Source organism: Orbicella faveolata, unplaced genomic scaffold (assembly GCF_042242905.1).
Source record: "Orbicella faveolata isolate gen_17 unplaced genomic scaffold, um_ofav_v1 contig_47, whole genome shotgun sequence".
NCBI lineage: Eukaryota > Metazoa > Cnidaria > Anthozoa > Scleractinia > Merulinidae > Orbicella > Orbicella faveolata.
The window spans coordinates 14,502,602-14,529,179 of NW_028301577.1; the positions used below are offsets into that span (position 1 = coordinate 14,502,602).

The 26,578-nt window shown below is 41.4% G+C and overlaps 2 protein-coding genes across 6 annotated transcripts in view; one reads left to right on the plus strand and one right to left on the minus strand.

Moving 5' to 3' along the window:
- Positions 1–26,578, plus strand: part of LOC110065452 (A-kinase anchor protein 10, mitochondrial-like) — a 98,618-nt gene that overhangs the window by 11,342 nt on the left and 60,698 nt on the right. For 3 of the 5 annotated variants that reach the window (XM_089279223.1, XM_089279222.1, XM_089279224.1), the window contains exons 1-2: positions 16,253–16,319; positions 19,442–19,552. In XM_089279223.1, coding sequence (XP_089135349.1) covers positions 16,268–16,319; positions 19,442–19,552 — 163 coding nt within the window. In that variant the 5' untranslated portion in view covers positions 16,253–16,267. Of the gene's footprint in view, positions 1–16,252; positions 16,320–16,373; positions 17,280–19,441; positions 19,553–26,578 lie in introns of those variants that run through there. The other 2 variants (XM_089279225.1, XM_020772588.2) reach the window with 2 other exon arrangements.
- On the minus strand, positions 11,354–16,131 carry LOC149097277 (uncharacterized). The gene has a single exon (XM_089279228.1). The coding sequence runs from the start codon at positions 15,662–15,664 to the stop codon at positions 15,248–15,250; it is 417 nt and encodes a 138-aa protein (XP_089135354.1). The 5' UTR covers positions 15,665–16,131; the 3' UTR covers positions 11,354–15,247.

Genomic DNA, 26,578 nt, shown 5'->3' on the forward strand with positions numbered 1-26,578 from the left:
TGATCTTTGAGTGCTTCCTCATCGGTGTCTTCTGCTCCGAACACCAGGATGTCATCTGCTATAGCCTTCTGCCCTGGTAGGCCTTCAAGTGCAATATCAATCCTCTTCTGAAACTCCTCTGGAGCTGGGGACACACCAAAAAGCAAGTGAAGCCACCAAAAGCATCCCCAAGGTGTTCCAAAGGTAGTAGCAAAGCTGCTTGGCTCATCCAGCTGTATGTGCCAGAACACATTTTTTGCATCTAATACTGTGAACACACGGGCCTTTGATAACAGAAGTAGCACATCCTCTATTGTAGGTAAGGGGTAGTGATTTCTGTGAAAAGCTTCATTCAATGGTTTTTGGTCAATACACAGTCTAACTTTGCCACTTTTCTTGGTTGTGACCACAAGTGCTGAAATCCAGTTCATAGGTGTATCAACCGTTTGAATCACTCCAATATTTGACAATCTGTCCATTCTTCTTTTAGAGGCTCTCTGAGGGCAATGGGGACTTTCCGTGTAGGTAACTGGACTGACTGGACATTCTTGTGTATCTCCAAGTGGAGTAGCCCTTCTAGTTTGCCTTCTCCAGTAAACACATTGCTGTACTGCGAAATGTAGTCTTCCACCTTGGGACCTTTCTCCTCCACACCGCTTGACTCCACAGAAAGGATATTCTGGCTGTTGACTGTTAGCAGCTGAAGGTGCTCACTGGCCCTCAAGCCCAAAATGGATTTACAATCACCACGAACAAGATGAAACTCAGTGCTGTATTTCTTATTGTTCTTGGGGTGGACGACTTTGAATCGCTTCTTGCCCAAGGGTTTGACCTGTGACTGGTTGTACATTACCAGGGTCACAGGGGTTTCTTCTAATTCACTCAAGCCGTTTTGGCCACAGAGCTTTAACACTGTCTCATCGGTCATGATGTTTACTGTTCATCCACTGTCTAACTGAAACTATTCCTGATTTCCATTGACCAGTAGAGTGGCAAAAACTTTGTTAGGGTGACGACTGGAGGCTAATGCATTAACCTGCTCTTTCACTTCAACCACGGCCACATATTCATACACCTAATCTTCGGATGTGTAAACCACAGACAGCACTTTCTACTTAGATTCTTAGCAACACACCGCAACAGGGCTCGAAAAATATTTAAATTCCACCTTGCTCGTTGGGCAAGTAACTCTCAGATTTTCAGTGCTTGCCTGGGGCACTTCCCCACTTGTCCAAGTTTTCAAACTCATTAATAATTCATGAACCCAAAAATGGAAGTCAGACTACAGGCATGCTTTAATGTAATAAACCCATCTTGACTGTAGTCCTCTTAGTGCTGATCATTTTCAAGTTTATGCCATTATATTGTAATACTTCCACAACTTTTAACTTCTTCATTCCGCTTTTATGAAGTTGTATGGTTTGTAATAATTAACATGGATGAACACTGTTATAATCACATTGAAGTAGTGTGAAATTTTGGATGTCTTGCGTAGTAAGATGCATGTAAAAACAGCTCGATTGCAGTGAGAAGCCTTAACAACAAATGGAGATCTTTATTCCCATAAGGGAAGCAGAGCGATAAAGGCACTTACCATCACCAGATGTTTTTATGGCATCAAATTCAACATTCCTGGAATTTTCAAACATGATAAAAAAATGTCATCAGAAATTAAATTTTGTTCCACAGCATCTTTTGCCAGTGCCTCCCAGTTGAAGAAACAAAGTTTGCAAAGTTGTTGTTGTTTGTTCGTGTACTTACTTCCTAGTTCCTGTATTACCCGCTGGGTATCTTTGTTATTACACAGCCTTGAATCAATTTGTTGAATTCGTTGAAGATTGTGTTCAACTCCTTGAATGTTCACCTGCATAGCTCTTGTCTAGCTCCATGAAATCATTGTGAAGAGAAGAGTGAGAAATTTATAACACGCAGAATTAACAACAAGTTGCCTTCCCACTTCAGTTTTGACACAGGCACAGTGTCGAATTTGCCGGCGAGAGCATATTTTTTCATTTGGGTGAAAGAAAATAGTTTCAATAGAGGGAAAACGTCTTCATTTGAAAGAAACACTATTTTAAGTCATCTTCCAGGAACTCTGAAAGTATTTTGATGACTTACTTATCCATTTCTTTTTAATAATATAATACTTTTCATTTTGCACGGCAGTGCCCAAGTATGTTATCACTAGCAAACTTGTATGTTTTGCTGAAAACAGAGATTTACCTGGATTTTAGCATCAAAAATGCTGCTTCATTTTTGTGGTAGAAATATGTGGCTTCTTTTTGCATACAATTTCTACAACTTTAATATAACATTGTTGAGTTAAGTTTTGTACAGGGAAACTGGAAAATGCTCGCAGAAAATTGCTAAAATTTTAAGAAATAAACACAGCGTTTTCGTGCCCAACAAGGCGGCTATTTTTAATCCTTTTGATCACATGCAGGCAACCACTTCTGAGCTGTGAACACGCGTCACGCAATCAACAAAACAATGCTGTAAATTGAAATTTTCGTCAAGCTTCATCTAAACACTTGATTACCCTTGAGCCTAAAATTCACCTCTTCTTCTTAAAATCGTTATCAAAAATTTAGTCGGTGAACAGCTTACCTGGGTTCTTACCCATGGGGCAAGTAAGGAGAGAAAGTTACTTGCCCAAAGGGAAAATCTACTTGTCCTGGACAGCCGGATGGTTTTTTTTTTTGAGCACTGCACAAAATGGTTTGGCTTGCCACAATTGTTGCAAGATGTTCCCCATGCAGGGCAGTTCTTCTTAGTGAAAGGATGGTGCCTGGAACAAAACTTGCACTTGCGTTCTTGTGACTCGTTTTGGTTCTTGTCTGGAACCTTTGTCTTCTTTTTGTCAACTGTTTTTCATTTGTCTTCCTTCATGAAACAGACATCCTCTTGATGCATATCCTTTAGCTGGCTTGCTGATGTCTGCAAAGATCTGCAGATGTCTATACATTGTCCTAAAGTGAGCTTGCTTGTCTGCAGGAGCTTCTTACGAGCAGAATTGTCATTGATGCCCACCACCATTCTATCACGAATAAGTGAGTCTGTTAATGACCCATAGTTGCATGTCTTCGCTAATTGTCATAATGCAGTGACATAAGCATCAACTGATTCATTTGACTCTTGGTCCCAACGGTTGAACACATACCTTTCACAGGTCTCACTGCACTCCCTAATGCAGTATTGTTTCATCTTTTCTAAGATCACTTCTGGGTCTTTTCTTTGGTCTTCGTTCTCAAACTCCATAGCATCAATTATGTCTAATGCATCAGAACTGATGCACATAAGCAATGTGGCTGCCCATTGTTCCTTATTTCTGTAACTGACTTTTTGTAACCAAAAAAACTCTCAGGCGTTGGGAAGGGTAATGTTACAAGGAAACTTCCCAAACTCTGCAGATTTTCACAGCGTCTTACAAAATTAATACAGCTTTTCATGTGTCTTGTTTTTCTGGTCTCAAGTTAGGTAAGGCTAATGTCTTCTCATTTAAATGGGTTTTGATATTGATATTAATCTCAAGTGGTTTTATTGAATGTCAAAACCAAAAAAAAAACCACCATCATTTCTGGCAACAGAATAAGACCATGCTAAATTAGGTCTTATTATAAAATGAGTTAAAATAATATATTGACTATCAAACGTGACAATAGACCATTTTACAGTTGTCTGCTTGGTGACCTGGCCTTTGAATGGCAGTGAGGCTGGAGTTGACCTTGTTTTGATACAGACCTCTCTGCTTTTGTCATGTAAATGCACCTAGTTATCATTAGAACAACTGATTGACACAACAAAAGCAGTGAGGTCTGTATCAAAACAAGGTCAACTCCAGCCTCGCTGCCATTCAAAGGCCAGGTCACCAAGCAGACAAGTGTAAAATGATCTATTTTACTTTTCAAGCCAACGTTTGTAACTTGATAGGAAACTCTTGTTCTCTCAAAAACATAGGGGTGATTTTTCAAAACGCTAATTGTCATTTCACAGATAAACAAAAAGTAATCTGATTATTAGATAGTCATGTCTGACATGTCGAGGGTATACTATATTTCGTGGACTGGACTGTACTCGTAAAACACGGACTTGTAAAATGCTGACTAGTACAACACTGACTTGTAAAATGCAGATTTTTCTGTTTTCCAGTCTTGACGTCTTCGTTTCATTTTCCCAATGTAAAAATCATTGCAGTCCCACACTGCTTTCAATAACATTTGAAGTAGATGTCTGCCAGTATAAAAGTAGGCAGCTCAGGATATATAGGTGGCTGAAAGGCCACCTTTGCCATGGGGATCTGAAGGCATGTTCCACCAGAAAAGTTTGAAATTTGAGCTCTCAGAAATACAATTCCCAGCTTTCTGGGCATCAAAGTTAGTAAAGTCAATGATGAATATATACTGGAACCGATCTTTTTCGCTCGCTGCCCATAAATGATTTATCTCTGTTTGGGTAACCGAAGTACATCAGCTTCCTTCACAACTGCAAGTGTACAAACAACTCTGAACAGGCTTGTTGAATGAATTACCAAACAATGAACTAATAAAGCCTCGATTTCTTCGATTGAGGACCCTTTGCATGGCTCACAACTTTCCAAAAATTGCAAAGATGACAAGGTCTTATCTGCGACTTCAGACCATATAGTTTTAGAATCAGTTGGGTTGACTGGTGAAATTTCATCATTGGAATAAAGCGTTTCACTTTGTGCAATTGATATTCATCCATAGGCAAAGAAGAACACAATAGGTTTATGTAAAAATAATTCCGAAGTCAAATAAATTTAATCAAATACCTATTTTGGTACGTGATTTCTTTCAAAAGAATGTAAACAAATCAGTCTGTTCAGACTGTATACAGGAGTACACTTTGCCCCCATCTTTGCGTGACCGACCACATGGTAATAGTTTGAAAGCGAGGTTAAGTTTTATTACAATACTGCTGAAAATGGCTGAATGTTTTACAATTTGCAATTGTATTCGATGGATGTGTACGCTTTTATATACTCGAACAGTCAAGGCAAATATAAGAAATATTTTATCAGTTTATTTGAACTGAAAAAAAAAATATGGGCAGTAAATATTATAAGAGTTACATTTTTAGTGCAGAGTGTACTATTGGGATGGTTTAGGGGGCTGCTGTTCGCTAAGACACTAAGGCACTAACACCATAAGGTGTAAACTTTAATGTTTGTTTAATTAATTAATTTCAATTAATCAATTAGCCTTGCGGGAAGGGGGGCTGGGTGCAGTAGGTACCCGAGTGCGCTACACAAAACGTGATAACATGGCAAAAATATATATATGGTTTTGCAAATCTCATGCTGTCCTTGTGGTGCCATTCTCTCAAGAACAGAAGCAATTTGCTTCAAACGCATGCACAGATTAGTTCGTGTCAAAGTCGACTATATGTTAGGTGAAAGAAACCTTTCATAGCATATAAGACGCATGTGTTCTAACATTGCTAGTGTGGTAAACTCTGTTCTCGAGTTCAGATGCACGGTTTTTTTATTTTTTGTAATGAGTGATATCACACTCTCGTTTTGGCTAGGGATAGCAGTTATATTTCAGGTAACGTCAGTTCTCCTTTCTTAGTCCAAAGAACGTTACTGTGACTGCGTATCTTCTGGAATCTTCCCTAGCTCTATTCAGGAAATGTCGTCTGCTGTTTTATTGTGTGTTTGCCAGGGTTGAAATAGAGAATCGGAACATATTGCTTCTCCTTAGCAGCTTGTTTATTTCCTCTTCTATGAAAGAGAACCCAAAGATCATATTCAGCCGAAACTCTCCCACGTTAGTTATATGTAAAACTAGTAAATTTGTGACAAAAGAAACTTCGTTATTATTGCCGCAGACTCCGTGGCACTTACTGCAACCTCCAATTAATTTCATCAGTCGATGAGGTGACTCACTCACTGATGTTGGATATAATTTCGGTCAAGTAAAGATCTCGACCTTCAATACTTCTCGTTGAAACGCTCGTCAGTTGTATTACTCAATGGCATTGTGTATTAGTTTGATGTGGCTATATTGTTTACACCAACTTGTCTGGCAACAGAATTAGAATGCACAATTCCATGATTTGATGTGACTATTTAATAATTAGATTAATTCTTGTTTATCGGTGAAATGAAAATTTACGTTTTGAATAAAACAAAATCGTTCCTCTTCGACTTTTCAGCAGATATTTAACTTTTATATTCCATTTATCTCCAGCAGTAGGTTAAAAAAATACACATCTTTCTTATATTTTCGTGTAAACAAAGGTATCTTGTTGCATACGTTGGCGAGGAAAACAAAAGTATCGAATTACAAACGTTGGCGTGAAAAGTAATGCTACAAAATGAAAGAAACTCAAGATAAAACACCGCAATAAATTTAAAACTGTCTTGACAAACAGTAATTGTAAGTTATTTTTGGGCAAAACACAAACATGAAACATACACACGGCTAAGAGTATGTCTTATCAAGTTTTTGTCCGCTCATATTCTGCAAAGGGGAAAAGGCCTAGGTGACTACCAAGGGAGAGAACAGCAGGGGTGAGGACCTGTGTGACTACTGCATCAGAGATGTAAATTACACTCTGCACTATCTGAGATTTTCTCACTAGTTGAAGTTTTTGTCAACGAACACAGCCAAGTAGCTGGTGACTCGATGACTCACAGCTGCCAGAGCTCCGGCGGTAGCTGGCTTCTAATGAAAGCGCTGGTCCGAGCAGCTAGCTTTATAAATGACTTTGGATAATTGTGATCCAAAGTCATTTATAAAGCTAGTTGCTGGGACTGCAGTGATATGAGTTTTACATTGGGAAAATGAAACGAAGACTTCACGACCGGAAAACAACATTTCAAGGTCCTTTCGAAATGTGATCACTCTTCTGCTATTGCTGATCACGTCTTACAGCCAATCCCGTGGCTAAACTGCTAAACTCAGTGACCAATCATTTTCAACAGAGCAGATTTATAACACCATTGACTGACAAACACTATCCACTTGACTCTGAAGATGACTTCTGCTCAAGTTGTCGAAATGTCAGTCACCAAAAACAGTTCTTTTCAGACCTACCCTCACCCAGACAATCGACTATTACACAATACAAACTAAAGAACGTTTTGTAAACTAAACCTACAGTGAAACAAATTCAATTTTTTTTCTTTCTACGCTGTACATCGTAACCAAACAAACTTGTTGGATTAACCTTATCATAACTGTTAAGAGTGAGTGCTGCTACCTCCGGGTTGGGCGGGGGGGGGGGGGGGTGGAGTTTAATTCACAAGAAAATAACTCTTGCATGCCTTGCGTGCCTACATTTAAAAGTCAGTATCTGGGAGTTTAATTGCTATAAGTGAGAAGGCAATCACTGCAAAGATAAAGGTGTTACTTTGAAACTGGAGACATTGTAATCGTGGTAGAAAACTTGTGGTCCCTTCGTCGCATCCTGGAAGTAAAACCAAACTAGAGAGACGGGCTTGTGAGGAGAGTCAGGTGAGTTTGCAAAAGTTCTTGAAAGGGAAGTCTGACACGTAAAAGTAGCTCATTTGCATAGTGCGGTGCGTGCACTTTCAAGTCTGAGTCAGTGTTTTAAATTCGACACTGTCTTACTTCATTCAAATTTTGAGCAGCTTACGGCGAAAATACTTAAGCAAAATTCCAACAGACACACGTGCAGTACCAATCAGAAGAAACCTAACAGGGAACGCGTTTGTGAACAGGAACGGAATGGATACAGAACGGGTACGAGAATACGAAAGGAACGGGAACGGAACAGGTGCAGAAGAGGTACAGAACGGGTACAGAACGGGTACAGAATGGATACAGAACGGATACCGAACGGAAATGGAACGGATACGTAATGGTTACGAATCACGAAGATGGAAAAAAAACGTTCACCACAATGCAAACTATAAGAGAGCACGTCCTGCAGAACACATGCTAGTAAGTTATGCCATGAGAGTGCTTACCAAGGATTTGGACATGATGTAACTTAAAATAAACGTTCGTCCAATTTTTGTTCAGCCCGGCGATCTTGAGAAAGTGACAGAGCGAATCATCTTGTCTTTTTTTATTTCTTTTTGCACTCACTAAGCAAGCATTTTCCCTGCATCTTCTTGTCCATTTCGTATTCATCACGGCCATTTTGTTATTGTCAACAAGCTCAAGTTCTGTCCAAATAAGGAAATGGATGGACAAGGTGAGTTAGACTGGGATTGAAAGGTTTCCTCAAGAAGAGAAATGAAACAAAACATCGATGTTGTGGTTGACCTTCATTTACGGTGTTGTTCACCAACTTTGCGGAAGGATCGGTGAGGATAACATTCAATCTTAACTGAGCATTCGTCTGTGAAAATAACATCAGTAAAAAGTATCACAAAGTGTTCGCTTTGACTTTTTGTCAGTACTTTGCACCGCTCACGTCCTCCAGCCAAGTTTCTGCTGCATTTGCCGAACAGTTTTCGCCGATACTTCAATGTTAAATCTCGCTAAAAGTATTCGTGTAAATACAAGAGCCGAAAGTTCGTCTTTTGCTTGCATTTTTTCATCGATGGCGTTAAAAGTACTTGGCAAGCTGGTTTACTTCTTTCCTCGGGCAATCACACAGATTACCGGTCGCTTTGTATCGTTTCGGAAACAGACTTACTATAAACTGGCCTTGAAGCTACAATACCATCTTCCCGTATTTTTAGAGTAACTGGACTCATATTTTCACTCCGAAAATTTACGTTTACTCTTCGTATTCTTGCTTAAAGGCAACAGTTTTAACCCATTTCATGAAATGCAAATCTTGTACATGAGTTCTCGGAAACCTCGTTCTTCTGAACGAGTTCCAAGAACGCTTACCGATGGAATGCTAACAGAACAGCACAGAACGGATAAAGAACGGATACAGAACAGGAATGGAATGGATACAGAACGGATACAGAACGGATACGGAACGGATACAGAACGGGAACAGGAATGCGAGTGGAACGGAAACAGAACGTGTTCAGTCAAGCGTTCCCTGTTAGGTTTCTTCTGATTGGTACTGTATTGAGTTGTGGGTCAAGAGCATTTTGGACACCATTTCCACGACCGATGCCCTCAAAAATCCTCACAGCATGTACGTGCATATGCCGCACATGATGGCACAATTTGTTACAAAAATAGCAAAATTCTCCCATATCATAGGGACAGAGCCAATGCTAGAAATGGTGCTAGCTTAAGGTCTCTGTCCCAAATTATGGCTCCTGGTTGGTCTTGATGTCCTCAACAGACTGAGCAGTCTCTCTTTTGTTCGGAAATCCGTGGAGAAGAACACAATGAAGGAAGCAAAACAAGTGTGACAGCAAGTGTGACATGCAAGGGGCAGGCGGTGAAGCCACAAGCTGTGAGTAGCACGGGTGGCTCGCAGCTTCGCATATCACGCTCGCATGCTCACGACCCATCACTTGCATGTGTTGCGTTTTTTGTGTTCCTCCCCATGGATTTTCGAGCAAAAGAGAGACTGCTCTCAGTCCTTGTCCTCAACCAAGACATTTGCCTGTAACATCAGAGAACAGTTGTTTCTTTATTGACTTGATTGTGATGAACCATTTGGAAGGGATTAACTGACAATATACTACTCAAGTTTTTCCATTTGGATCACTCAACTAAGTTTAATTGGCTGGTAGGTAGGACTCAAATGTGTGTTACGTTTCCCCTACATGCATTAAACTTGATTTAAAATTTAACTCATTGATCATAACATAAACCTATAAAGATAAAACCTTTATTGTCGACCCAAACGGCTGAAAAGCACTTTCTCGTGGTCAGAGTCATCAATGCACCATTGCTCCCTTTGGCTCCCTTTCTTTTTAGATGTTTTCTGTCCAGAGGATGCTTCTTTTGTGAAACAGAAGGCTGCTCTAGACTCGAGGGCCAGGGGAGGGGGGTACTGCCAGAAAAATTTGGTGGGGGCGTGCGGCCTGCTTCCCAAAACCTTACCCTATTTATGACCAAAATATGAAATTTTCCCTACCCTATTAACAACCAGACCAAAAAACTTGATACCCTATTAATGACTGTTGCAGCTGACACAGTTGCCCTAAACATAATTTTTTTCTTTTGTTGATGGTCTTATCAATAATGATGAAAAAGTAGCTTCTTCTAAACAACATACCCAATTCAAGGCTAGAGTACAAAAACCATACCCTATTTAAGACCAAAATGGCCAAAATTGATACCCTATGTAATATATTTATGACCAAAATGGCTGAAAAACCATACCCGTATGGGCTGCACATGCCTTTGTAGCCCATATAAAGGAAGTACCCCCAGACTCAGAGGTAACAATGAAGCAGTTTGTGGCTGTGCATTTTGCTGCTGAAAAAAAATCAGCTGCAAGTCATTTACACTATACTGTGAAAACTGAAAGCATTGAAATTTGTACAGGTGAAATTGGCTGGCCATACTGAAGAATTACAACTGTTAACGTGTTGTGACAATTGGGAAAATTTTGACGCAAGATCTTTATGCACAGGGCATGCTTGTGTTGTGAAATCTAATTCATTGCAGAATTTCAGATTTGATTGACATTGAAGCATGAAAAATAAAAAATGTTTTTTAAGGCCATTAGGCAAGATATGACCTGCTTCGGGGCACGACATCGGTCTCTCAGCCATAGTTAGGGTCGCACATGTTGTAAGCATGCGATGGCAGAATTATTTTATGTCCAATGTAAATATTGATCCTGGTAGTGTAAGACAGTGGCTCCTTTGATAAATTTGTCCGAGTCAATGCCCTGACAAACTTGTGTGACAATTTATGACGCAATAAAAACAAATTAAGTCCACAGTGCGACCCATGCCCCCTACAAACTTTTTGTCCGTGTTACTTTCTTTTGTTTTCATGACAGGCATTAGTGACAAGTTCCAGTTCTTTCTGACCTCTTGCTCTATATATCGCAATCAGACACCACAAACAATCACGTTCAACTGAACGAGCTATGCGCATGGATTATCCTCTTTATTTCAACTTAAATCCTAACGACTGAAGTGCCTGTGGGCCCATGCCCAATTTGCCTGGTGTCAGTGGTACACAGCAGAATGTGCTGATGCTGTGGAACAACAATAATAGTAATCAGATGATGTCCACAAATCAGCCAGAATGACATGGAGGAGTTCAAAAACAGTTTACAGGCCATGGCAGCAAAAGGGAAATCCTATGAGAAATGGACCAAAGAAAGGGTCTGGGTTGAAACCATGAGTTGATTGAAAGCAAAGAATGAGTAACGTGTCAAGCTGTAAACAAACAGTGCAGATGCGCTAGCGCAAATAAATTTTGTCAAGTCAGACAAATAACGGACGATTTTGTCGTCAGTGCAGATCCCAGGGGGAGGATGTAAAGATGTCATGGACAGGATAATAATTGCTTATGATTGTGTTTTAATCTTCGAGAGCCATTGTGCAGGAAGCTGCCACCAGTGAGTGTTGCAATAACTGAGACATCACATTACAGGGGAATCGTATTACTGTCCTTATGCTCAGTCATGTACGGGGAATCTTGTTACATCTTTCCACTTACAGAACAAAACAAATAAAGATAAAATGCTAAAATATATGGTGCTGTCATTTGTGTACAGTCCCACTGTTGGGCTATCTGAACACATGCCCGCATTTGGTAAGGTAACCAAACTTATTTTTGTGCCATTACGTAGTCCTTGTGCCAAACCAGTGTTTGGCAGATATGACTAGACCTCTTGAGATCAGTGTTTTTTTCATGGTCAGTGACGGGTACCTCACTGTTAGGGTGAGAGGATGTAGCCAGGTTGTCCTTGCGGAGTGCTGGCAAAACTTCGTCTGCTTCTGGATGCACAGTGATAGGCAATTCATTTGTTTTCTGGATGTGTCTACAGTTATGCATGTAGACTGTGTTGTTCATCTTTACCATAAAGCTCCTGTTTTCCAGCTTTTCAGTACAGGTTCCTGGGCTCCAAGTGTCCTGGCCAGGGAGTTTCATGTGTACTGTCTCACCAGGCGTGATGGTGTTCAGGAGCTTAGTAGCTCTGTTGTAATAGTACTGTTGCCACTGCTTCGGCCCTACTAGAGCCTGGGTATCAGCTTCGGTGTCATAGTGGGGCTTAAGTAGGTTGTCTGCAACCAGTAATGGGGTTCTGCATCGGCGTCCCCTAAGATGTTGCGCAGGGCTGGTTCTGATTCCTTCAGTCGGAGTATTGCGTCAGTCTAATAGGGCCAAAAACTCTGACTGGCCAGCGTCCTTGCATTTCTTGAACAGTCGCTTTATGGTTTTGACGGCATTTGTGGCCTTGCCATTGGACTGTGGGTACCTAAGTGATAACGTCACATGTTCAAAACCCCAAGTTCACGCAAAGACGGAAAACTCTGCTGAGGAGAACTGAGCTCGGTTGTCAGTCAAAAGAACCTCTGGAATGCCAAACCTTGCAAAGACTGCTTTGAGCTCCTTTATGATTGACCTGGATGTGATCGAGGTGATGCGTGCAACCTCTATGTAGCTGCTATAATAGTCTGATATGACTGGAAGGATACGCCCGTCAAGGTCACAGAGGTCAACAGCCACTTTGGACCAGGGTCTTGTTGCAAAGTCATGTTGCAGGATTGATTCCTTGCTCTGCTCACTGCAGTGTTGCCATGCAGACATCATGCTTTGTGATGTATTCCTTCAGCTCCGTCATCATCCGTGGCCAGTAGAGACTGTCACGTGCTTGCCGGATGCAGGCCTCTACACCGATATGGGAATGGATGCGTGGGTTTCTGCCATTAGTTCCTTGCGAAGTGAGACTGGTACGACCAGTTGTTGCCCTTTAAAAACCAATTTGCCCTGCAGGGTGAGCTCATCTCCTATGTCAAAATAGGGATACAGGCACTGGGCAACATCGGCTCTGTTCAAGGGCCAGCCATGCTGTATAACCGATCATAGTTCTTGGAATATTGGATCATCCGCTGAGGTATTCTCAATTTGATGCCACTGGGCATCACTGACAGGAAGTGAAGCTTTGTGGTCTATCTCCTCTAGCTGATGCACAAGTGCAGACACATGCGCTTTAGGCGGGAAGGCTCTGCTGAGGGTGTCTGCAAGGAACAAGGAAGGAGCATTTGCTGAAGGCATTGTGGTGCTGAGTTGGGTGTTTTGCGGGCAATGACCTCCAAGGGCTTGTGATCTGTTTCAACTGCAAACATCCCTGCCATCGATGTATCAAATCTTTCGCATGTGAAAACAATAGCTAACAGCTCTTTCTTGATCTGCGCGTAACATGTCTCCGGTGGTGTGAGAGCTCTGGAGGCGTAGGCTACGAGCTGCCCATCCTAGACCCGACTTTGATGCATCCCATTGAAGCGTAACTTCATCGCTGAGGTTGTAGTAATGCAGGACTAGGGTGTGAGTGACTGCTTCCTTCAGTTGGCAAAGCGCTGTGATCTGTGCATCTTCCCAGCACCTTTCAGCATCCTGCTATGTCAGCTTTCGTAAAGGTTTTGTCATACCCAACAGGTTGGGGAGAAATTTACTTGGGTATTGCACCGTGCCCAGTAGCCTCTGCACTCCTGCCTTATCTGTAGGGGCGGGCATGTTGCGGATAGCCTTAACCTTGCCTGGGTCCACTCGCAGGCCATCACCGGTCACCACATGTCCAATAAAAGACACTTACATTTGTTTAAGTGTGAACTTTTCGATGTTAAGCTTGAGTCCGCAATCCTGGCACAGCTGAAGGAATGCCATCAGGTTCTTGTCATGGTCTTGTTTCGCTTGCTCTTGTGTTTCTCCGTAACCAACAACGACAACGTCGTCGGCCACCACATCAACGTGGGACATCCCCTCAATCAGCTTGTACATCTTGTGCTGGAATATCTCTGGGGCTGACCGGATTCCAAAGGGCATACGTTTCCACCGGTAGTGACCAAATGGCATGTTGAATGTGGTTAGATAGGACGAGCTGTCATCTAGTTTGACGTGTCAGAAACCATTTCTGACATCAAGTTTCGTGATCACCTTGGCTCTGTGCAAACGGGTCGCTACATCCTCTATGGTTGGAAGAGGGTAGTGTTCTCCCTGAATCGCTTGGTTCAGGTCGTTGGAATCCAAACACAGCCTTATTTTCCCATCCTTGTTGGGAACAACCACGAGGGAACTGACCCATGGCATTGGTGTTGTTACAGGGGTAATGATGTCTTGTTCCACCGTAGGCCTAGCTCAGCTTTAAGCTGTTCACGTACTGCAACAGGTACTCGGCGGGGTGGATGCTGGACAGGACTCACTGTAGGGTGAATCTTGATATGGTATTCGGTGTCTAGTTGCCCAACCTCTTCTGCAAAAACTTCTGGGAAGTGTTTCAGAAGACTTTCTTTCAACATGTCTCCGTTTGTATTATCCGCCACTGAATAGACTGCCGCATTCCCTGTTCTTGGTTTGTTGATAGCGTCATTATCGGTGTATTGGACAATGTTAATGCCAATACACATCTTCTGCCCTAGAATGGGGTGAATGTCCTTGTGATCAACCGACTTGCAATCTAATAAGCACTTAAAACTGTCATGCCACACTCTCATGGTGACTTGTCCCACAACTGGAAGTTGGGGACCGCCATAGGCCGAGATAGTTAACTTTGAAGGCTTGACCTCTTTTAGATCGGGATCATTAGCAGCTTTCCTGTACAGCTGTACTGGAATGATGTTGCACTGTGCAGCAGTGTCGGCCTGAAAACGTAGGTAATTCCCAGATGAAAGCTGTAGTGTCATGAGTTGTTCATCATCGAGCGTGACAGCTGCAATGTTGCTAACCACGTATGTTTCGTCTGAATTGTTGTCAGGACCGATTTCTTGATCAACAGCCTTAATGCTTTGAGTCAGGTGTGGACCTCAACACTTTCCACTGCAACATAAGGCTGTGAAATGATTACGTTTACCACAGTTATCACATGTTTTCCTGTGAGCAAAGCAGTTATTCAGATCATGTATCTGCCCACAATTACCATATGCCTTTGTTGACTCATCAGTGTCTCCTTTGTCTCCTTTGTTGCCACATGGATGCCAACCAAATTTGTTGTGGAAACTTACTGAATTTACAGTGTCTCCCTTGCTGGCTTCTTTCATTTGTGCAGCTGTACTTTCCAAAGCATAGCAAATTTCATTGGTTTTCTTCAGTGTAAGCTGAGATTTTCGTAGCATTCTTTCCCGAGCTTTAACATCACGGATGCCGAATATTAAACAGTCACGCATTATCTCCTCGGGTGTGATAGTGTTGAACTCGCAGCCTTCGCCGAGTTTTCTAAGTGCTGTTTTATATTAGTTGTAGCTCTCACCTGCTTCCTGAGCCTGCTTATTAAGGTGATAACACTGGAAAGAGATGTTTTTGCAGGGTTGACAATAATCAGCGAAATGTTGCAACGCCAGCTCAATTTTATTCTTGTTTGCTTCATCTGCCCGGTCGAAGGTAGAGTAAAAATCTCTTGCGTCCTCTCCAATGACTGTCAGCAGTGTAACCACGTGTACTGGCTCGGATTTTTTGTTTAGCTCTGTTGCAAGTGCATAGTTGCTCCAGGCAAGATAAAACTTTTTCCATTTCTCCACTACATTACCATCATGAATCTTGAGTGGAGGAGGTGGTGGTAACATATATCCAGTGGCCATGGTTGATTGTGTGATTGTGGGTTCGCTTCTTGTTCCAGCTATCCCACTGCTGCCACCATGTAAAGATGTCATGGACAGGACAATAATTGCTTATGATTGTGCTTTAATCTTCAAGAGCCATTGTGTGGGAAGCCGCCACCAGTGAGAGTGTTGCAATCACTGAGACGTCACATTACAGGGGAATCGTATTACTGTCTTTATGCTCAGTCACGTACGGGGAATCTTGTTGTAGGGGTACTCCCTTATTTGGGCTATACAAGGAGGTGCTGCTTGACCTCGCTGTCCTGAACAGGGTATATTTTACTCGCCTCTGTCCTAAACGGGGTCAGAACTTGTCCTTAACAGGGTATGGTATTACGAGCCAAGAGATGTTAACCGACCATTACAAAGTCGTCAATCAACATCAGATCATTTTCTGGACAAGAATGCTATTGTTGTCGTGAAAAATTTTTTTAACACTTATCAGTATTGTAACTAATGTGTATTGACAGAATAGATCATACCTGTAGGTCTAGTTTCTTTGTCTTTCTGTCCTACACAGGGTGGGGTTTTTACAGTATTTTTGTCCTAAACAGGGTCTTGTTTCAAACCCCCGGTAGCTCCCCTATACCCAAACATGGGTCAAGTACCCCCCTCCCCCAGGTGTGGATCAACCCATAAAATCTGTCCTTGTTCATGATTTCCATGTGTCTCTCGAAGGCTGAGTTCCAGGTGCATTGTGGCAGAGGTAAAGTTATTTGTTAAGTTATGCATTAATGAAGACAGCTTTGGATTTGCAGCTGAAATATATTGAAGATAAACTAGACAGTGTTGGTCTGTTTTTTAGTAAAAATTTTAAAAACGCCAAGGTAAGCGCTTGTCATAAACAACAGCACCACAAATAACTTTATTTTACTGAACACCGTAGCGTAAAAAACAAACATCGCACACCGAAGGGTTTGAGATCACTGCAACACTGCAAGTTGGGATTTATTCACTGCATCATTGCTTAAAAAACAAAAGAACAAGCTTAAATTTTGGCTTGTAGGTAGCTTTAAAGCTCCGATTCGATTTGCATTCATGAAAATCTTCTCGCTCGCCCAAAGCACAGGAGACCCGAACACTTTATCAGCAATAACATATTAATCATTTACAAAATAAATGCAATGTTACTTACGTGTGTTCCTGGCTCTGTTTGAGCCGTTTAGAAGGGATTTGACTAGAAGCAAAGGCGGTTTACATTTCAAATATCAACTTGTCTGTTGCTTTGTAAATGCGCAGTCTGATCTTGTCTCGAGTTTTCACTATCTTCATTAACTATTAACTCTCATCGGGTAAGTTTTTACCATCTTCATGAACTATTAACTCTCATCGGGAGAGAGATTCTCAGGTTTCAAAAAATCCTCAAACCTTCACAGATGGTGACTATATGAGATAATGCGTAACATTGCACAATCTCAAAAATTCTGTGAACCTGTTTTGAATACAGGATGATACTACAATTATCAGCTGAGTAAGGCATGATGGAAGTTTGGTCAGCAGGTTTTAATGTGAAAATTATGTTGTCACGGGCAACTGGCTCTGTTTCCGGTGGCATCTTGTGAGCCTTTGACATCAATGGCAACAAAGCACACAAAATAACTATAATTATTGTAGGCAATGCAACAGGCGACGCACGGCTGTTGATATTGTTACCTATGGAGATGAGGTAAGTTGCCTATGACAATACCATAATTTTAAGGCTAAAACTTTTTCACCAAACTTCTGTCATGTCTTACTCAACTGATAATCGTAGCAAAGATAAAAATTAAACAAGTGATGTAGTGCCAAATGGAATAATATTATTGTTTTTAATTTTTAAAGTTTCAAATTATGAAATGTAAATAGTCTTAACACGGTGATAATATAAAAAGGTTGTGTAGCAAAATTTGTGGTGTGTTTTTCATTGTTTGTGTTGAATGAAACAGGTAAGGATTGGGAACAAGACAGTATAACAGCAAAAATTTCTGTATAACTAAGTGGCAAGCAGTATTTACATGCTCCTATCATCTAGTGAATGGATTCCTTTAAATACCTATCAGATTCCCAGTGCCTTGCTTACCTATATGTGCACATTAATTCACTACGGGTTTTCTCTCTCTTTAACCAAGTTAAATGATTGTATTGTAAGTTGTATCCAATTATTTAGCCACCCCCTCTCTTTCAGGAACTTGTACTTATAGTGTTTTACACATCCCTGTCATCAGGACTGCCTAGGCTGAATCTTCTCCCTCATATCTTTTGTCTGGGCAGTGATTGGCAATTCATGGTGAGAAGGATTCTTCTCAAATATTCCGCAGACAGTGTCCTCTTAAGAAAACTGTGGAGGAACGTTATGACACTCACAGGGATCCATATTCACAGTCGTCCCGTCATCCATGGCAACTAAAAAATTGTAGGGACATCCAAACCAATATGAAAACTTGTCTGGATGAGTTTAGTTTGACTCTACCATTTCTTAAGTTTTCCTGTGAGTTCCCTACATTCTGACCACTTGTCATCCATTTGGAACTTTAAGAAAACAGACTGAGAAAGATTTGTAGCTTTCCGTCATGATAAAATCGTCAGTTTGGTCCATCTTGGATGATGTGGTAGATATAGTAGATGTGGTATTCTCCATGAGTGAAATCATTGCAGGCTCAAATTTCATTTTCTCAACCGCTGATGCTCTGTGTGACACTCTACTACATCTGCATCAACTGCATCTGCAAAAACACGTGGCGTAATTGCATCAATTGTCTTGATCAGGACAAGGCATTTAGTAAAGGAAAAACAAGCCAAATACGAGTAGGAAAAGCAAAAGTGTTCCTTTCAGACATGGCAATCAAAGAAACCTTGGTTTTCATTATTTTGTACCTGGATTTTGTTGTCCGCCGACAGCCACAACTACAGATATGAAGTACTGGGAGACTGGTCATGTGAATATAATTAAAAAGTAAACTTTCCATTTACATGCTGTTTTGCTGCCATTCTTGAAGGGCAAGTATGTCATCTGGCATACTTGCCCGGCTGACGACTTGCAGAAAAAACCAATATGGATCCCTGTGACAGAAATAACTGCATTGCTGAAACTGCATTGCTTTACTGAGTAAGTAAAAGACAAGACCTAGATTTACATAAAAACTTCACTGAATTGCAGAGTGAGACTTCAACAATATATAGCAAAAATCTGTTTTCACAAGCCTTTCCAATGGGAGTTTTGTGGAAATTTGTCAAGTATTTGTTGTATTTCTGTAGTTCCCCAAATCTGTTGTTGTTAGCCAATTTTCCGACAGACTGTCACATTTTAACTGCCGACCGGCTAGCTCAGTGGTAGAGCACCAGACTAGCGTGCAGGAGGTTGTGGGTTCAAACCCTGGCTGGACCAACACTCAAGGTCTTTAAATAATGGAGGAGAAAGTGCTGCCTTTGTAATGACATCTGCAAATGGTTAGACTTTCTAGTCTTCTCGGATAAGGATGATAAACCAAAGGTGCCATCTCACTACTCTTCATAGTTAATTCTGTGGGACGTAAAAGAACCCACACACTGATCAAAAAGAGTAGGGGACGTAGTTCCCAGTGTGGTGGTCTATCTCTCATCTGATGGTTAAATGCTCAGAGATAGCTGCATAAGCTACTCTGAAATCTGAGGGTAAATAAAGTAATGTATGTATGTATCCCATCAAAAATTTTTTTGGCTATGCATCACTTGCCAAACTTATGTCTGTAACCCAGCTATAATGGACTGGTTGATAACTGCCCACACACTTATGGGCACATGCATACTATGTCTGAACAGCACATTGATAAAAAATGCATGGAGTGGTAAAATTTGTTTTTACTCTTTCAGACAAGCAGGCAAAAGGGAAGACCTCTAAATCTGGAAAACGCAAAGGAAAGAGCCATAACCAGTCAGCTTCACCAGATGAATACGGAGATAGAAGAAATAACCTGATAGGAAGTAAGTTCTTTTACTTAAGGTGACATAGTGTCTTGGTGTCCCTTTTAAAGCCACACTCTGAGAAATGATTTTGACCTGAAAAGTTCTTCTCAGGAGATAATATCTAAAGAGTGTGTGAATCAATAGGGTTGCCATGGTCAGTGAAAAGTCAGGCAAAAACACAAATTTTTCAAGGGCAGGGAATAGGGAATTATGCAAATGTCAGGGAAAATTTAAGTTCTTGTCAAAGTCAGTGAAAAGTCAGGGAATTTTGTTGGATTTGTTGGCCAAGTCAAATGCTATGTGTTCAAAATCCCGTGGAAAATGTAAAGAGATCGAAAATGAAGAGAAGACTATCAGTGGTTGGTGCAGAAGGCGACAAACATTATCAAACCACCAGAGATTTCTTTAATCTTTATTGTAGTTGATTAGTAGATTCTGGAGAGTTGATCTCTGTGGCCTGGAAGAGCTAATACGATGAAGCTTGAATACAATTGAATGTTCGCAATACCGATGCTGATCGCAACTGAAATCGAAACCTAAAATTGTCTTGTCTTGAGCTGCCATTTCGCCCTTCTCATCAACGTTGGGTAGTACTTGCATGCAAAGCGCTTCCAGAAATGGTTAAGCAGCATTTGAACAAATTCAAAACATTTACAGAGGTTTCTTGTTTCTTGGTATGGGCTTTGGGGTACTGTTGCAGCTGTTGCTTGACCAAGGATAATGTGGTTTGGAGACAAAGGCTGTGCGTCATTGGGATCATTGGAAGGGTATCTTAGTGGCCTACTGTTGATGAGGCATTCAACTTGTGCAAAAATTGTAGACATTTCATTCCAGGAAAGAGACTGAGAACCCATGATTGCTTTCAAGCGTGCTTTGTTTGCTTGATAAGACTCTCATAAATTTCACCTTGGCGTGGACTGAGGGGTGTGGTGAAAATCCAGCGAATTCTGTGGAGAGCAGAAGATTCTTCAATTTGATTTCTTCCTTCTTGTACTAGCTTCTTCAACTCCTTCTCAGTTCCAACAGATGACTTGCCTTTGCCTGAGATCGTGTGTAGCCATCCATGGTGTGCTGCGAAATGCCGCAGGGCATGCATGAATGATTGAGTAGACAGATCTTCTTCAATCTGCAGGTGAATGGTGCAAACAGTTGCACAGGTGAACAGTGCTCCTCAGGCTTTCTTTGTTCTGTTTTGTCTAGTTTTCAAGTTGATGGGGCCAAAAAGATCAACACCAGTCACAGACAAGGGAGGGGAAAATGGTTTCAACCTCTCGGGTGGCAAATTGGCCATTGGGGTGCTATGTGGTGCCTGGTGAAGCTTTCTGCAAATTGTACAATCTTTGACCACTTCCTTTGCAAGGTTTCACAGGGTTCCAGATAATTTTCAAGGTATGGTGTCAATGAGGAATATCAATGGGTCAATCTCCAATGCTTCCACCAAATCATCATAAATTTTCTATTAATTTCTCGGGTCATGTTGCTGACCTTGTCGGGTTTTTGACTTGAGACCCCTTACTTATCTGGAACACTGTTTCACCCACGAGTTATCCAGAACTTGCAGCGACTTTCTGACAGGGTTCTTTCAGGTCCACCATATACAACTCGAGTTTGTATTTCTCGCATGATCAGCTTGGATATGGATGGCTTGCTGGCAGAAGTATGGGATAGATCTCTTCATAGGTAAGAGGTGCATGTCTTAGCCTTCCTCCTACTTTCACCACACCTTTAGCAAATGGTGCCAAATTACTAAAGCAATTTTGCCAATCTTCCAGATCTCTCTGTACCTACATTATCCAGTGGTGTTCTGCTTGATCCATCTCTTCTGAGACCAGAGGTCCTTCGTGTACTTTGTTACTGGATACCTGGTTTCTTGCTTTTTGCTTTGCATTAGATGGAAAACACATGCATGCAATAGGCAGTCATTGCCAGCTGGAGAAGGTGCTTGGCTTCAAAATATCTTGGTTCTGGACAATGGCTCCAACCAGTTTGTGTTTTGCATTCTTCATCTTGGGGTTATTTGCCATGGGGCTGTCTAGTTTCTCTGCGGGCCATTCTTCCCTGGGTTTCCTCAGGAAAGCGGGACCTTTCATCCATCAGCCATTGAGTTCCTCGATGGGAAGTCCTCTCCAGAGATCATCTACTGGGTTAAAGTCGATGGGAACTTATCTCCAATGCTCTTCATTCCATGTGGATTGGGTCTCTGCGACATGAACACCTACAAGTGCTTTCATAAGGGAGGAGTCTGAGGGAAGTCAATGGAGAACTACCTTTGAATCAGACCATAATTCCATGGACTCGGGCTTCTCATTGAATTCTTCATAAATTGTTTAGACTAGCCTTGATGCCATTAGAGCTGCTACAATATCCAGATGCAGAACTGTACTCTGACGAAGGGGGGCTACTCTTGCTTTGGCTGAAATCAAGTAAACTTCAGGAACATCTGGTGTAGGCCACAGGGGGTATGCAACAGCTCCATAAGCATTGCTGCTGGCATCTTCAAAGACATGCAATTGAGACGGTCCACTTGTAATACTTAGCTTAAGACATCTTGGAAATTTCACGCCCTTAAGCTTCTCTATATCTTCAAACAAATTATGCCATAGGTCTTTGATCTTCTCTGGTAAAGGATCATCCCAGTCAAACTGCTTTGACCTCCAGATATCCTGCAGGGCAACTCTTGCCTTGATTGTAACTGCTGAAGCTAGTCCGAGTGGGTTGTGAATCTGAGAGAATCTGAGACTCTTTCCTTTGGCATGGCTGGCTTGACTGGATTGCTGTCTCGCTTTTCCTTTCTTTCTGGCTGGGAAGAGCAATGCCATTCTTTTATCTTAAAACTTCCTTGGGCAAGAGGCTTATCGAGTGCTGTCATTCGGCTTGCTGCTAACTGAGGGGTTGGACACAAGTGAATCAGATCGTCCATATAATGATCACGGCGCAAAATTATGGCTGCATCAGTGTACTCACTCTCATTTTCTTTAGCAATCTTCAGCATAACATCACTGTCCATGTCGGGTGATGGTTTGTCCCCAAAGGTCACTCGCAACAGGAGTTACTTGGTGGGCTGTTTCTTGGTTTGGAGATTTCACCACAGGAAATCCATGAACATGAGTGTCTCTCTCCGGTAGGAGGATTTGTTGGTACATTTTGGAGATATCCCCAGCAAAACCAACAAGGTCTTCACGGAAACGCAGCAGACACCCAGCAAATTTCCAATGAGGCAAGGTCCTTTGCAGAGGAAGGAATTCAGAGAGGCTCCCTGATATTGGGAGGCGGGGTCAAAGACAACACTAAGTGGAGTACTTGGTTTGTCTGGTGAGTAAACACCATGATGTGGCAGGTAACATCAGGCTGTGATTCTTCTGTTAGTGGGTGAGCCCAGCTGTTTTCTATATACTCCTCTATCGTGCAGTTGTGCATCTTTGCCTTTCCTTTATTCTTAGACAAGCTTCTTTCCAAAAATTTGAGCCGTTGCTCTGCTAGCGGATACTTGTTTGGTAGTAGGTGAGGATCCTTCTTCCATAGTAGGCCTATAACATAATAATTCTCTTCTTTAGTGCAGGAGCCTTCAAATAAATCCATAGCCATTCAGTCTTCTGAGGACATTACTGTCTTAGGACATGAACAGTCATGTGCCTGTACTGGTAACCCCCAGATTCTCAAATTCGTAAAATCTTGCCATGTTCAGTTTCTGAACAAAGCTGATGGAACAAAACTGGGTGGTTCCTTTGGAGCTGTCTGAGCCAATCGCGTGCCATCCTAGGCGTGTCCACTTCCCCACAGCCTGGAATGGCAGACCTTGACACACCTCTTCTTCAGCATGAAGATGGTATACTGGACTCCTAATATCAAGTCAATGGGTCCAGCCTTATGAGGAAATTTGACATCGCGTAGGTGTGAGAAAGACTTCAGCCATGGTCTATTGGGGACAGGAATATTTAAGATGGTCTTGTCGATTTCAAGGGCTTCAATGGTGAATTCTTCTTCTTTGTCCAGGGGGGAGATCCAGAATTTCAATTGCCTACTTGTCATCTGTTGAACTCTCTCGCTGCCAGCAACTGCCAGGTCAATTTGCACGTTTCTTCTCTGAAGGCCATGTGCTTTAGCAAAGTCCTTTCATATCACGGTTGTGACTGCTTCACTATCCACGACAACATTCCCTTCCCGGACTTTTCCATTCACTGCTTTAAATTGGACTCAAACCACTGGCATGATACTTCCTTTATCAAGGATTGATGCCACTCCGCTGTTAGTAGGAGGGTCTGTATGGAGCAAGGGTTGATGAATTCGGGTGTAGCCATTCTTGCCGCATTTATTGCTGGACCTGCATTCCCTCATCGGATGGCCTCTCACTAAACATGAAAAGCAAAGGCAGTGGTTCTTTGCATGTTGTATTCCCTCTTCTGGCATACTATTAACCATAGTGGGGCAGTCATGACTCTGTGCTCTGCCTGACAAATGTAGCACTTGGGGAGTTTTCTTGGGGCCTTTTAATTGGAATGAATTCCTCTTCTATTTTCTCTTCGAAAGCCAGTGTTTCATGAAGTGTCCATCTTATGAACTTCACCAAAATTGAGATCAAATTCCGCCTTGACACATTTCCTCACAAAATTGCTAATGTGTCCCAACTGAGGGATTTTGCTCTTTTCTCTAATGTCTGTGGCCACATTTTTCCACTTTTCAATTAGATGATATGGCAAATGTCTGACAATCTTTGGGAGATTGTCATTGGCATTGACGTCGGCGAAGTAATTGTTTTGGCAAAGTGTTGCTAAGCAATTGATCATGTCAAGGGAAAACTCACGAAGGTCCTGTCTGTCATCATGCTGAATTTTTCTTCTTTGATTTTTCTGATGAATGTTCTAGCAATGATGTTTGGCTGGCCAAAGTTTTCCTTTAGTGTTTTCATTGCGGTGACGTACATGATTCCTTGTGAGCCAAGACCAGATATTGTGCGCTCTGCATTGCCAGTGATATGCATAACAACGTTCTCAATTGCACCATTTGCGTGTCATTTTTCAAGTGCGGCTTGTCATGGATGTGGATTCATCATTTTTTTCATTATTTTATTTCTTAACCCATTGACTCCCGTGCCACCCATAACCGCCCATGACAAGCCTTGGCCTTTGTTCCACTTCTGACGTCATCAGCTTTGACCAATATTGGCATCATCCATACTCAACTTCTGCAGGAGTAAAAGATTTTTCCAATGATACCCAGATCAGGGTGATCGCCTCAATGGACCCTGAAATATGCACAAAAATGCTATGAAATTTGAGTGAAAAACTCAGAGCGAAATTTCTTGCAACTATGGGTGGCTACTCCAGAGTGAAAATTGCCTGTCTCAAGGATGCTTTCTCAGACTTTTTCGAACTCGAAGCAAGCCCAGTAGAAGGTCAATCACTGCAGCAAAAAGATAAGAAAAGGAAAAAAAGGAAAGGCGAAAAAAAAAACAACAACAAAAAACGAAAAACCTAAAGAAATTTTGATTTCTGCGCATGCCCAAGCAAACATGTCATAAAATGCGATGCTAGTGGAAAGAAAAGCATGCTGTCACATTACAAATGCCTTTTTGAGCAGATTGGAGCTAATTTGGCTCATATCCAGCCTGAAAATCTCCAAAATGTCCAAAAAGTGTGTTTTTGGCAAAAAGTCCTGGGAGGCAATGGGTTGATAAAATCTACATTTTACAGAACATTTGCCAAACGCATTGTGTTGGTGTACAGAGCCGTTACAAAATATGTAACGCTAAAAGGCACAGTGGAGTATAAAATTGAAAGACAGCTATAACAATCTGACGAGATCAAATGAAAGTAAATTATATGTGCATTTATCTCCTAATGAGAAAATCCCAGAATATCTACTTACTTTCACTCGAAAACAAAATGAGAAGACCATACAGGAAATTAACAATAACAACAGGAGTGAACGAGTTTGAAATTTTTGACTTCCTTTCCATTGTCGTTAAAATTTTGAGACAAAAGTTTAGAAAATCGAGGTGTACATGAGTTGCAGATTCAAGTCGAATAGGTATTTTTCACAGAAAGTCGACACAATCAAAGATAAAAGTGATTTTCTAACGTTCCATTCATATTTTTGAACCGAAGTTTTGGTTCGAATTTCAATGTTAAACATAACCATTTTGTCCAGCTAGTGAAAACATTTGCATCGTTCATTTGGTTCATTTTGTTTCCATCATTTGGATCGTTTCTATCGTTTGCAATGTTTCTATCGTGCGTTTTGCTTTTATCATACGTTCGTATCGTTTCTATCATTCGTTTGATTTCTATTTTAAGTATCGTTTAGAACCCGGGTTTTGAACTATCTTTGGCGTCGTTGTTCTTGCGTCTGTTACTTGGTGACTTGCCGCTGGCACATGAATGTTGACTTCAGCTTCAATTGATGCACTGTTCAGGCACAGGCAGGCACAGGTTAGGTACAACAAATGCAAATTTTACATAGTTTATAAATCTTCCAACGTGCAGATCATTTAAAATGTTCATCAACATTGTTGAAGGATGGCTTTAGAGTTATTTCACTGAAAGCATTAGCGAACCTGCTTTCCCAATGCATCTAAAAAACGTGCAAAATGTTTGAAGTAAATTGCTTGTAAATGGTACTTGGAAGACTGTTGAAGTATCATTTTTGTTCCTAAACTGGACCAGAACCACGCTCCTCTTCCTAAACTTATTGCGTGACGATCCAGTGCTATGAGAGGTTTGAACTCAGTGAACTTGGGATCAGCTGAAAGTTTTGTGGCTTTCAGTGGCAGCATTAAATTACTCGTCATGTCAATTTCTGTTACATCAAGGCATGTTTAACATGACAACTTGTTTTAAACTACAAACAAAACCTTCTGTGCCTTTGTAAAAAAACCTAAATGGATCCCAGATGAAACGATTGTGTTGACTCTTTTTGTTAACTTTTGATAAAATACAATTACAGGCTGGCCAATCAGAATCGTTGGTTCCCACAGCTAGTAAAATTCCAGGTTGAATGAAGCAGAAAGGTTTACCACTGATTTATCCATCTTTTTTTTTGTATTTA